The sequence below is a fragment of the Canis aureus genome, chromosome 6, assembly GCF_053574225.1.
Source record: "Canis aureus isolate CA01 chromosome 6, VMU_Caureus_v.1.0, whole genome shotgun sequence".
NCBI classification, from domain to species: Eukaryota; Metazoa; Chordata; class Mammalia; order Carnivora; family Canidae; genus Canis; species Canis aureus.
In genome coordinates this window covers 41,588,669-41,603,034 of record NC_135616.1, presented here as the reverse complement: position 1 = coordinate 41,603,034, position 14,366 = coordinate 41,588,669, and the positions used below count along the sequence as shown (strand labels likewise).

Genomic DNA, 14,366 nt, shown 5'->3' with positions numbered 1-14,366 from the left:
GAATCTGGGGAAGGAAAGAGAAATCCAGATCCAGGGGGCACAGAGAACCCTAAACAAAACCAACCTGAGGAGGTCCAACACCAAGATACATAATTAAAATGGCCAAAAGTCAAAGAAGAAGTCAAACTCTCCCTCTTCACCGATGACATGATACTCTACATAGAAAACCCAAAAGCCTCCACCCCAAGATTGTTAGAACTCATACAGCAATTTGGTAGCATGGCAGGATACAAAATCAATGCCCAGAAATCAGTGGCATTTCTATACACTAACAATGAGACTGAAGAAAGAGAAATTAAGGAGTCAATCCCATTTACAATTGCACCCAAAAGCATAAGATACCTAGGAATAAACCTAACCAAAGAGGTAAAGGATCTATACCCTAAAAACTATAGAACACTTCTGAAAGTGTCCAACGAAAGATGAATGGATAAAGAAAATGTGGTTTATGTATACAATGGAATATTACTCAGCTATTAGAAATGACAAATACCAACCATTTGCTTCAACGTGGATGGAACTGGAGGGTATTATGCTGAGTGAAGTAAGTCAGTCGGAGAAGGACAAACATTATATGTTCTCATTCATTTGGGGAATATAAATAATAGTGAAAGGGAAAATAAGGGAAGGGAGAAGAAATGTGTGGGAAATATCAGAAAGGGAGACAGAACGTAAAGACTGCTAACTCTGGGAAATGAACTAGGGGTGGTAGAAGGGGAGGAGGGCGGGGGGTGGGAGTGAATGGGTGACGGGCACTGGGTGTTATTCTGTATGTTAGTAAATTGAACACCAATAAAAAAAAAATTTGGCAATAAAAAAAATAAATAAATAAACAGCCCAAGCATCATGGCAAAGATGCTGAAAGTAAAAAAAAAAAAAAAAAAAAAAAAAAAAAAGAAATTGAGGAAGACACAAAGAGATGGAAAAATATTCCATGCTCATGGATTGGCAGAATTAATATTGTGAAAATGTCAATGTTACCCAGGGCAATTTACACGTTTAATGCAATCCCTATCAAAATACCATGGACTTTCTTCAGAGAGTTAGAACAAATTATTTTAAGATTTGTGTGGAATCAGAAAAGACCCCGAATAGCCTGGGGAATTTTAAAAAAGAAAACCATATCTGGGGGCATCACAATGCCAGATTTCAGGTTGTACTACAAAGCTGTGGTCATCAAGACAGTGTGGTACTGGCACAAAAACAGACACATAGATCAATGGAACAGAATAGAGAACCCAGAAGTGGACCCTGAACTTTATGGTCAACTAATATTCAATAAAGGAGGAAAGACTATCCATTGGAAGACAGTCTCTTCAATAAATGGTGCTGGAAATATTGGACATCCACATGCAGAAGAATGAAACTAGACCACTCTCTTGCACCATACACAAAGATAAACTCAAAATGGATGAAAGATCTAAATGTGAGACAAGATTCCATCAAAATCCTAGAGGAGAACACAGGCAACACCCTTTTTGAACTCGGCCACAGTAACTTCTTGCAAGATACATCCACGAAGGCAAAAGAAACTAAAGCAAAAATGAACTATTGGGACTTCATCAAGATAAGAAGCTTTTGCACAGCAAAGGATACAGTCAATGAAACTAAAAGACAACCTACAGAATGGGAGGAGATATTTGCAAATGATGTATCAGATAAAGGGCTAGTTTCCAAGATCTATAAAGAACTTATTAAACTCAACACCAAAGAAACAAACAATCCAATCATGAAATGGGCAAAAGACATGAAGAGAAATCTCACAAAGACATAGACATGGCCAACATGCACATAAGAAAATGCTCTGCATCACTTGCCATCAGGGAAATACAAATCAAAACCACAATGAGATACCACCTCACACCAGTGAGAATGGGGAAAATTAACAAGGCAGGAAACCACAAATGTTGGAGAGGATACGGAGAAAAGGGAACCCTCTTACACTGTTGGTGGGAATGTGAACTGGTGCAGCCACTCTGGAAAACTGTGTGGAGGTTCCTCAAAGAGTTAAAAATAGACCTGCCCTACGACCCAGCAATTGCACTGTTGGGGATTTACCCCAAAGATACAGATGCAATGAGACGCCGGGACACCTGCACCCCGATGTTTATAGCAGCAATGGCCACGATAGCCAAATTGTGGAAGGAGCCTCGGTGTCCATCGAAAGATGAATGGATAAAGAAGATGTGGTTTATGTATACAATGGAATATTACTCAGCCATTAGAAATGACAAATACCCACCATTTGCTTCAACGTGGATGGAACTGGAGGGTATTATGCTGAGTGAATAAGTCAATCGGAGAAGGACAAACATTATATGTTCTCATTCATTTGGGGAATATAAATAATAGTGAAAGGGAATATAAGGGAAGGGAGAAGAAATGTGTGGGAAATATCAGAAAGGGAGACAGAACATAAAGACTCCTAACTCTGGGAAACGAACTAGGGGTGGTGGAAGGGGAGGAGGGCGGGGGGTGGGGGTGAATGGGTGATGGGCACTGAGGGGGGCACTTGACGGGATGAGCACTGGGTGTTATTCTGTATGTTGGTAAATTGAACACCAATAAAAAATAAATTTATTAAAAATAAAAATAAAATAAAATGGCCAAAAGTAGAGATAAAAAGAGAATTTTAAAAGCAGCAAGAGAACAACAACAACAACAAAAAAACAAAAAAACAAAAAAACAAAAAACAAAACAGTTCCATACAAGGGAAATCCCATAAGACTCTCAGTTGATTTTTTAGCAGAAACTTTGCAGGCCAGAGGGAGTGGTAAGAAATAGTTAAAGTATTGAAAGGAAAAACCTGCAACCAAGAATACTCTATCCAGCAAGGCTTTCATTCAGAACAGAAGGAAAGAGAAACAGTTTCTCCGACAAACAAAAGTGAAAGGAATTTGTGACCACTAAACCAGCCCTATAAGAAATGTTAAAGGGGACTCTGAGTGGAAAGGAAAGACCATAAGTAGGAATAAGAAGTGGGAATCTCAAAAACATTAAAAATAAGTTTGTATGTAAAAATCAGTCAAGACACTCACAAAATAAAAGGATATAAAGTATGACACTATATACTTAAAAATGTGAGGAGTAAAAATTTAGTGCTTTTAGAATGAGTTCAAATGTAAGCAACCATCAACTTAATGTAGATTGCTATATGCATAAGATGTTTATATACAAACCCAATGATAACCACAAATCCAAAACTGATAATATATATGTGAAAAATAAACAGAAAGGAATCCAAGTATATCACTAAAGAAATCCAGCAAACTGAGAGAGTAAGAGAAGACAGGAACAGAGAAGAATTACAAAAACAACCAGAAAATGAATAACAAACTGGCAATAAATACACATCTATCAGTAATTACTGTGAATGTAAATGGAATAAATGCTCCAATCAAGAGACACAGGGTGATGGAATGACTAAAAAAGCAAGACCCATCTATATGCTGCCTACAAGAGACTCATTTCAGACTTAAAGACATCTGTGAATTGTAAGTGAAGGGATGGAAAAACAGAAGGGGAGGAGGGTGGGGGGTGGGAGTGAATGGGTGATGGGCACTGGGTGTTATTCTGTATGTTAGTAAATTGAACACCAATAAAAAAATAAATTTAAAAAAAAAAAAAAGAAAAACATGTATCATGCAAATGGAAATGAAAAGAAAGCTGCAATAGCAATATTTATATTGGATGAAATAAACTTTAAATCAAAGACTGTAACAAGAGACAAAGAAGGACCCTATATAAAGGGAACATTCTAGCAAGAAGATATAACAATTGTAAATATTTATGCACCAAACATGGGAGCACCCAAATACATAAAACAGCTAATAACAAACATAAAGGAAATAATATATGGAGGATATAATAAAGGAATAATAAAGGAATGATAGTAATATAACAACACTAGGGAACTTTAACACCCCACTTATATCAGTGGACATGTCACCCAAATGGGAAATCAATAAGGAAACAGTGGCTCTGAATACCACATTGGACTAGAAATATCTAACAGATACATTCACAACATTTCATCCTAAAACAGCAGACTACACATTCTTTTCAAGTGCACATGGAACATTCTCCAGAATAGATCATGTTAGGCCACAAAACAAGTGTCAACAAATTAACAAAATCAAAGTCATACGATGCATCTTTTCTGACCACAATGCTACAAAACTAGAAATCAACCGCAAGAAAAAATCTGAAAAGAGCACAAATACATGGAGGCTAAATAACATGCTACTAAACAATCATCACGTCAACCAAGAAATCGACAGGAAATAAAAAAACATACATGGAAACAAATGAAAATGAAAACACAGTGGTCCAAAATCTTTGGGATGCAGCGAAAGCAGTTCTAAAAGGAAGTTTATAGCAATACAAGTCTATGTCAGCAAAGAAGAAAAATCTCAAATAATTTAACCTTATTCCTAAAGGAGCTAGAGAAAGTAGAACAAAAACCCCTCAAAACTAATAGAAGGAAGGAAATAATAAAAATTATTGCAGAAATAAGCAAAGCAGAAACTAAAAAAAACAATAGTAGAGATCAATGAAATCAGCAGCTAGTTCTTTGAAAATATCAACAAAATTGATAAACTTTTAGCCAGATTCATCTAAAAAAAAAAAAAAAGAGCGATCAAACAAAGTCAGAAATGAAAGAAGAGAAATAACAACTGACATCACAGAAATACAAAAGATTATAAGAGCATATTATGAAAAATTATATGCTAACATACTGGACAACCTAGAAGAAATGCATAAATTCCCAGAAACTTATAGGCTCCCAAAATTGAATCAGGAAGAAACAGAAACTTTGATCAGACTGATTATCAGCAATGAAATTGAATCAGACATCAAAAAACTCCCAAAAAAACAAAAGTTAGCCTCACAAGTAAATTCTACCAAACATTCAAAGAAGAGTTAATATCTATTCTTCAAATCAATCCAAAAAATAGAAGAGGAAGGAAAACTTCTAAATTCATTCTATGAGGCCACATTACCGTGATACCAAAACCACATGAAGACACCTCAAAAAAGAGAACTATAGGTCAATATCTCTGATGAACATAGATGTAAAAATTCTCAGCAAAAATCCTCAACAAAAATCCTCAACAAAATATTAGTAAACAGAATCCAACAATACATTTAAAAAAATCATCTACCATGATCAAGTGGGATTTATACCCAGGATGCAACTGTAGTTCAATATTCACAAATCATTCAACATGACACATCACCTCAACACGAGAAGGATAAAAACCATATAGTCATATCAACAGACATAAAAAAAAATCATTGACAAAGTACAACATCCATTCATGACAAAGTAGGTTTAGAGGGAACATACCTCAGCACAATAAAGGCCATGTATGAAAAACCCACAGCTAATATCATCCTAAATGCAGAAAAACTGAGAACTTTTTCTCTACAGTTAGGAACAAGACAGGAATGTCTACTTTCATCACTTTTATTCAACATAGTACTGGAAGTCCTAGCCACAGCAGACAAGAAAAAAAGGAATAAAAAGCATCTAAACTGGTAAGGATATTTGCAGATGACTTGATACTATACATAAAAAAAAATAAAGACTTAACCAAAAAAACTATTAGAGCTTATAAATGAATTCAGTAATGTTGCAGGATATAAAATCAATATATAGAAATACATTGTATTTCTATCCACTAAGAATGAAGCAGTAGAAAGAGAAATGAAGAAAATAGTCTTATTTACAAAGGCACCAAAAATAATAAAATATCTAGGAATAAATGTAACAAGGCAGGTGAAAGAGTTGTGCTCTGAAACTATGAAATACTGATGAAAGAAATTCGTGATGACATGAACAAATGGAAAGATATTCCATGCTCATGGTTTGGAAGAATAAATATTGTTAAAATGTCTATACTACCCATTGCAATCTATACATTCATGCAATGCTTATCAAAACAGCAACAGCATTTTTCATAGAATGAGAATAAACAATCCTAAAATTTGTATGGAACCACCAAAAAAACCCCAAATAGCCAAAGCAAAACAATCTTTTTTTTTTTTTCTAAAGCAATCTTGAAGAACAAAGCTGTAGGCATCACAATTCCAGATTTCAAGATATACTACAAATCAGCAGTATCAAAACAATATGGTGCTGACAAAATAATAGACAGATAGAGGGGCATCTGGGTGGCTTATTCAGGTAGGTGTCCAACTCTTGATTTTGGCTCAGGTAATAATCTCAGGGTCATGAGATCAAGCTCCACATCAGGCTCCATGCTGTGTGGACCCTGCTGGAATTCTCTCTCTCCCTTTGCCTCTGCCCACCCTTGCTACTCATGCTCTTGCTCTCCCCATCTCTCTCTCTCTCTCTCTCTCTCTCTCAAAAAAAAAAAAAAAAAAAAAAAAAAGACCTATAAGTCAATAGAACAGACTAGAGAGCCCAGAAATAAACCCACAATTATATGGTCAATTAATCTTTGACAAAGGAGGCAAAGGAGGCAAGAATATTGAATGGGAAAAAAGACAGTCTCTTCAACAAATGATATTGGGAAAACTGGACAGCAACATGCAAAAGAATGAAACTAGAACTATTTTCTTACACCACACACAAAAATAAACTCAAAATGGATTAAAGACCTAAATGATAACCTGAAACCATAAAAATCCTGAAAGAGCACAGGCAATGGTGTTTCTGACATCAGCCATAGTAACTTCTTTTTAGATATGTCTCCTGAGGCAAGGGAAACAAAAACAAGTGGGACTACATTAAGACAAAAAGCTTCTGCACAGCAAAGGAAACCATCAACAAAACTAAACAACAACCTACTGAATGGAAGAAGATATCTGCAAATGACATATCTGATAAAGGGTTAGTATTCAAGGTATATAAATAATTTATATATCTCAGTATCAAAACCCCTAAATAATTCAATTAAAAAATGGGCAGAAGACATGAACAGATACTTCTCCAAAGAAGACATCCAGATGGCCAAAAGACACATGAAAAGATGCTCAATATCACTCATCATCAGGGAAATGCAAGTTAAAATCACAACGAGATACCACCTCACACCTATAAGAATACCCAAACCAAAACACGAGAAACAATAGGTGTTTCTGCACTGTTGGTAGGAAATGCAAACTGGTGCAGGCACTGTGGTATGGAGATTCCTTGAAAAAATAAAAGAACTACCATATGATCCAGTAATTCCATTACTGGGGATTTACCCAAAAAATACAAAAACACTAATTCAGAAAGATATATGTACCCCATATATCTTTGTAAAGATATATGCTTTATCACAGCATTATTTACAACAGCCAAGTTATGGAAACAGTCCAAGTATCCACAGATGAAAAGATAAGGATGATGTGGTTTATACATACAATGGAACATTACTCAGCCATAAAGAAAAATGAGAAATCTTGCCATTTGCAATAGCATGGATGGATCTAGAAGGTATAATGTTAAATGAAGTCAGTCAGAGAAAGACAAACACCATAGGATTTCACTCATATGTGGAATTTAAGAAACAAAACAAATAAAGGAAAAAAAGATACAAACCAAGAAACAGACTTTTAACTCTAGAAACACACTGATGGTCACCAGAGGGAGGTGGGTGGGGTGATGGAGGAAATAGGTGAAGGAGATTAAGAGTACACAAAGCTTGATGAGCACTGAATAATGATAGAATTGTTGAATTATTATATTGTACCCCAGAAACTAACATATCACTAAATTAACTGTACTGGATTTAAAATAAATGGAATCATCAAAGTATTCCATATCAATTTTTGCGGATTTTGTCAATTTAATAATCATAGTGCTAATATAATTAACACTCATTGAATACTTTCTTGGTACCAGCTCTTATGCTTTAAATGCATTATCTCATTTAACACAAAGCTCCTCAAAGTAGGCACTACCATTATTCCCAATTTAAAGATAAGGAAATCTAAGCACTTAAAAATTCGGTATTTTTGTCTCAGGCCATTTAGATTGGTCTATCCACTATTTTTCATTGTGATAGTATTTTCATTAACCCTATAGTTAGTGAGAGTTGGAAATATTGTGGGCAGCTACTGGAAAGAAAATTTGCATTGGAATAGTTTCTGTTGTCCTTTACATTACATTATGAAGTTTAAATGATTCTTCACTTTAGGACTGCTATAGTTTTACCTCAAGACTTTTCATTATATAGTCAAGACATGTATTGCAATTTTGCAGAATTTCGAGGATTCCTGCAGAGGTAGTTATTCGCAAAGCATCCAGTTTGTTTTGTATTTTTAACATTATTTCTCTCCACATGGAAATCACTTGAGAGAAGAGTTTTGCTTCTTCTGGGAGCTGCCTTTAGAAAGAAAATTAAAGATAATTTTATCTTTTGAAGGCAGTATAATTAAAATCTATACTCTAAATGCATTTTCTACAGGATGCTGTTCAATTTTTAAAATGTTGTGATATGTTTTATTTTTGCTGATCATTAGCTGAAGATATTTGATAATGTTTCTTACCTGTGGTGATGTCCATGGTAGGAAATACTAAAATAAATCAGACATGTGTCCAGTATTTCGTAAGACTATACTTAGTGAGACATGTAAGACAGGTATACAAGTTCTACGTAAAGACAGGTATACAAGTTCTGCATAAAGTAGGAAAAAGTGACCCATGTCCTAGGAAAGGTAACAAAACAAAGGCACTAAAATTCTGGAGGAAATGGGATCTGGAGACAGCTTCCTGAGAAGAAGCTATTAATCTGATCTTCCTGAAGCAGCAATTTTTGGCATTAGAATTGCCAGATGTCCCCTAGAGGGCAACATCCCCGTGATGGAGGATCAGGGGTCCACCATGACTGTGTGTTCTTGTACTTTTCTGCTCTGCTAATAAAGGCTGCTTCAGAGCTCTTCAAAAAGGCAGGTCCTAGTTTCTAATGCCCCAAACCCCAGAGCAATACTCATCAAACTCTTCCACAAGTTGCCCTCCCTAACATTATCCCAGCCCCCATTTTGGGCGATGGGCCTAAAAATATCCTCAGTGCAGTAAAAATCCTATTAGGGAGGAGGCTTCAAGCTCACCTCTGTTCGGTACCCTCCTAACAGCCACAGGAGGCTCTGGTGCCACTTCACAGTGAGTATGGAGGGATGGGAAGGGGCAGTATCCTCTTCTTTCCCATGATTCTCCTCGCTAATGAATGTCTCCTCCCCTTCCTCATTTTCACATCCCTCCACCCCCATCTTTCTCCACCAGCAAAGGCAGGTCCATTACAGACCCGTATCTTCTCTTCTTGAACACTCTTGGACAGGACTCTTCAGCATCCTTTCACTAAAAGCCCCCCTTTTTCTCTCAAATCCTGTGAACAACTGAGGTGACACTGTCAACTAGGAGTCTTACCTTTCCATCAATAAAGTAGTAATATGGAAGTCTGAGTTCAAGGCCCTAAGCTGTTGTAAGCAGAGGATACATTCCTTAGGTATGTGTTTTCACCTTTGGGAACTCTAGAAAAACTACAGGTTGATAGATGAAACATCGGACAAATATACATTTATAACAAAAATGGACGTTGCTCCCTGCAGAGCAGTAGTCACATCTAGACAGTTTTCTTTTGTGAGCCTCTCACAGCTCCCCTTTGCCCCTAAAATAAAATTCATAATACTGGACCTGATATTCAAGGCCCTCTATCATCTAACACACCTTACAAATACATGCTCTATGACTTCCTACCCTATTTCAGAGTGGCTCCTAGATTAGCTTGTGTGATTTACGGTCAACACTTTAAATTCTATCTAGATAATACATGTGTCACAACTTACACACTCTCAAGACCAGTCACTTTAAAGAGAGACCAATTAATTTGAATGCTATGAATAAAAAGAAAAGGTAGAATTTTCACCATCTAGGACCTCCATTCTTTTACATGGTCTGAAGTAAAAAAATTACCATTCATGTATGAATGCTATTAGAAACACATTATTGATATAAAAACCACACTAATATTCCAGAACTCAGTAGACACACAGCATTGTAGTATAGGTTATAATGAACTATCCAATGCACCTTTCCGAGTCCTTAATCATTTTATATCAATAATTGAGAAACAGGACTTAGAAAAAAAGATGATGCTTGCAATCTTTCATGAAAACACAATTCAACAGTTTATACACCTGTGCTTATAGGTGGGTTATTTTAGAGCATTCATTGAAGAAACGACTTCTTAGGAATCACAAGCAATAAATATCCACCACGCATTTTTTAACCTCATTATGGCTTTTTTACCTTTGTATTTCGGTTGAATGAAAGATTGGTTCAAGAGAGAGCCAATTTCTTTGACAATTCATCCATTCCTTAAGAGTGTAAGAGAAGAGAGTCAAATTCTGATCCCACTCATCCACAAGATCCTATAAGATGAACATACACATTCATAAAGTCTAAAGATTCATTTAGTAGAAATACTGACATCAAAGGTGATTATCAGTCACTGACATAGCGGATCACATAAATAAATGTAAATCTAATTATATTTAGTTTTGGGAGACGTTTGAGATGTTCTATTCATACAACTTTATTTTATTCATTATACAACATACAAATATTTTTTATATGTATATTCTTTCAGTCCTTTCTTTAAATATTTTGTATATATGTACAAGTAATATCTTTAGTGCAACCATATTATACACATTGTTTTGTAACTTTTTTAACCTGACTTTGTCTTTTATTTATTTTTTATTTTTTTAATGATAGTCACAGAGAGAGAGAGAGAGAGAGAGGCAGAGACACAGGCAGAGGGAGAAGCAGGCTCCATGCACCGGGAGCCCGATGTGGGATTCGATCCTGGATCTCCAGGATCGCGCCCCGGGCCAAAGGCAGGCGCCAAACTGCTGCGCCACCCAGGGATCCCTGACTTTGTCTTTTAGAGAGGATTTACATTAGTACTTACAGGTTTTTTCCATTCTTTGAATTAAAAAAATTGTGTGGATATAACATCTTTTTCTGACTTGTATATTTATTAAAGTAAGAAGAAAATGATTAAAAATCAATTAGTACTAAAATGCTTGCATATCAGTAGACTGGCACATCCCCTAACTCGATTCCTCAGAGGGAACCACATGCACTTCATTTATATTTCTACTATGTACCTCCATATTTCTTTTAACATCTAATTTATATTTCAATAACTTTATTAAGGCATAAGTGACATATAGTAAATGGCATCTTTTCAAATTGCACAGTTGAACATTTTGGCTTATGTTTATCACTGTGACACAATCACCACGGTCAAAATAATGAACACATCCTTCACCTTGGAAAGGTTCTTGCAGCCTGTGGCATCCCTTCCTCCAACCCCTGCCTATTCCCATTCCTAGGGAAACACTGATCTACTTTTTGAAACCATAGCCTGGTTGGCAGTTCCTAGAATTTTCTATAAATGAAACCGTATAGTATGTACTCTTTTTGGTCTGACTTCTTTCACTCAGCAGAATTGTTTTGAGATTCATTCCTGTTGTTGCATATGTCAGTATTTCTTTTTTGTACTGCTGAGTAGTATTCCATTTTATAGATGGACGACAATATACTCATCCACCAGATGAAGTCCTGGGGTGCCTCCTGTTCTTCACTATTATAAATAAAGCTGCTATGAATATTCAGGTGTGGACATAGGCTTTCCTTTCTTCTTGGTAAACACCTAGAGTGGAATGCTTGCACCATGTGGTAGGTCTATTTTTTTAACTTTTAAAGAAACCTTTTAAATGAGTGTACATAACATTTTACCCTTCACACAGCAGTGAGAGCTCCCCATTCCACCACATCCTTGCCAGCACCTGGGATGCTCAGTCTCTTTAGCTTTAGTCATTCCATAAGGGGTGTAGCAGTACCTCACTAGGATTCTAACTTCTCCCTGATGAATAATGAAGATAAGCATCTTCATATGTTTATTCTCCATTCCAGTATTTTCTTTGGTAAAGTGTCTGCTTTAATCTTTTGCCCATTTCTTTACTGATTTTTATTTTGAGAATTCTGTATATATTCTTAAATATATAAGTTGCATTTATAAGTTGCATATTATATAACTATAATATAGTTGCATTTACCACATGCAACTCATTTATATATCTTTCTCCTATATCTTCTACTACTACTATCTACTACTATATCTTCTACTACCAAATACATACTTTGTAAATATTTCCTTCCAGTCTTGGTTTGTATTTTTTTCCCCTTATCAGTGTCTTTTGAAGGGCACAAATTTTTAATTTTTTTTAAAGATTTTATTTTATTTACTCATGAGAGATACAGAGTGAGAGAGAGAGAGAGGCAGAGGGAGAAGCAGGCTCCATGCAGGGAGCTCAACATGGGACTCGATCCCGGGTCTCCAGGATCAGGCCCTGGGCTGCAGGCGGCGCTAAACCGCTGCACCACGGGGGCTCCCACAAATTTTTAATTTTGATGAAATCCTTCTATTGATCATTCTTTTGGTGTCCTACTGAAGAAACCTAGCTAGCCCAAGGTCACAAAATTTTTTCTAATGGTTTCTTCTTAATGTTTCAAAAATGTCTTCTGATGTTTTAGGTTTTCATCCATTTTTGAGTTAAAAGTTTATATATGCTACAAGACATGGCTTGAAGAGTTCTTAAAATTTTGTTTTGCATGCAACTGTCTAATTTGCCAGCACTATTTCTAAAAAGACTTTCTTTTCAGAATTATCTTTAAACTTTTGTTGAAGATCAGGTGTCTGTATATTTGTGGGTCTATTTCTGTACTCTATTCTGTTCCATTTTTCTATCTTTAAACTGATATGAAACCGTTTTGACTACTGTAGCTTTACAATTAAATCTTAAAGTCAGGTAGTGTTGATTTTCCAACTTCGTTCTTCTTTTTCAAAATTGTTTAAATTCACTAATCTTCTCTCCTGCAATGTCTAATCTGCTGTCAATCTCATCTAGCGCATAGTTCATGTCAGATATTATAGTTTTCATCCATAGAAGTTTGAGTTTGGTCTTTATATTTCTATTTGGCCTATATGATCCTCTATAGATCTACTTTTTTTAAAAAAAAGATTTTACTTATTTGAGAGAAAGGGAGACAGCACAAGCAGAAGTGGCAGGCAGAGGGAGAGGGAGAAGCAGATTTCCTACCCTGAAGGGAACCTGGTGTGAGGCTCAATCCCAGGACCCCAGAATCATGACCTGAGCTGAAGGCAGACATTTAACTGACTGAGCCACCCAGGGACCCCTATTTTTGTATTCCTATAAATATTCTTGAATTTTGTTCTGAGTGCTGGTAAATCACTTTGAAACAGTTTCATCATTTGGGGTTTTGCTTTTCAGATCTGTTAGAACAGTATTTATTTTACTGTGGCAAGATCCTTTCAATGGCTCCATCTATAATGTGTACAAATCATTGCTTACTGTTGCGGCTGGTGGATATGGGTGCTACTCCCAGAGTTGTATGAATGGCTCCCTCAGATCCTCTTAAGCAGTCATCTCTCTGGTTTCAAGGAATTTCCTCCAATTCACATCCCAGCACTTGGGACTGTGGAGTACTTGAATAGAGAGCTTCCATGGCTCTCTACAGTATCCTTCCTGGTACTTCACCCTGCAAGCTATGGCATCCTCTAACTTTCAGCAGCATCTCTTCCTATCGGGCAGTCTACCAGGCTCTGGTTGGATTACTCTCAACTCCACCAAGGCCTGCAAACTCAAGTTGGAGCAACCATGGGGCTTCTTGTGTGTTTCCCATCTCTCAAGGATCCTTATCGTTCCATTCCTAATATCGAGTGTCCTGAAAACCATAGCTCCAGCTACTTTTTCCTGTTCAGCTTTGGGTATTTCAGGCAGGATGGTGTACCTGGTCCCTCTACTGTATCTTGCCTGGAAGAGGAGGTCCATGTGTGTGTTGCTGTTCTTCAGCTTCTTGAAGTATGCCTAAGGTATCATTTACTAAATTCATTTTTACTTTTTAATAAAGGCATTTGGTGTTCTAAATCTTCCTTTTCATGGGGCTTTAAGCCAACTGTGACAGTGTTTGATTTAGAATTTTCTCCCTTTTACTTTTAATTAAAATTTTTTATTACATTTCCTATATATTTTTTTTAAATGTATTTATTCATGAAAGACATACAGAGAGAGAGAGAGAGAGAGAGAGAGAAGCAGAGACACAGGCAGAGGGAGAAGCAGGCTCCATGCAGGTAGCCAGATGTGGGACTCAATCCTGGGACTCCAGGATCATGCCCTGGGCCAAAGGCAGGCGCCAAACCACTGAGCCACCCAGGGATCCCCCATTTCCTATATATTCTTAAGGATGCTTTGAATTTTTTTAGTTTTTTTGTGATAGTTTTGTCTATTTTTTGCTGTTTTTCTGCTGTTCATTTTTTATT

The 14,366-nt window shown here is 36.4% G+C and overlaps 1 protein-coding gene across 14 annotated transcripts in view; it reads right to left on the bottom strand.

The window, feature by feature from the left end:
- Positions 1–14,366, bottom strand: part of DNAH14 (dynein axonemal heavy chain 14) — a 325,158-nt gene that overhangs the window by 202,802 nt on the left and 107,990 nt on the right. For 13 of the 14 annotated variants that reach the window (XR_013381670.1, XM_077901271.1, XM_077901270.1 and 10 more), the window contains 2 exons: positions 10,265–10,386; positions 8,171–8,342 (listed from right to left, as the gene is read on the bottom strand). Coding sequence is in view for 13 of the 14 variants with exons in the window: in XM_077901271.1 (XP_077757397.1) it covers positions 8,171–8,342; positions 10,265–10,386 (294 nt within the window). In the remaining variant the exon portion in view is untranslated. The remainder of the gene's footprint in view (positions 1–8,170; positions 8,343–10,264; positions 10,387–14,366) is intronic. The other variant, XM_077901274.1, reaches the window with a different exon arrangement.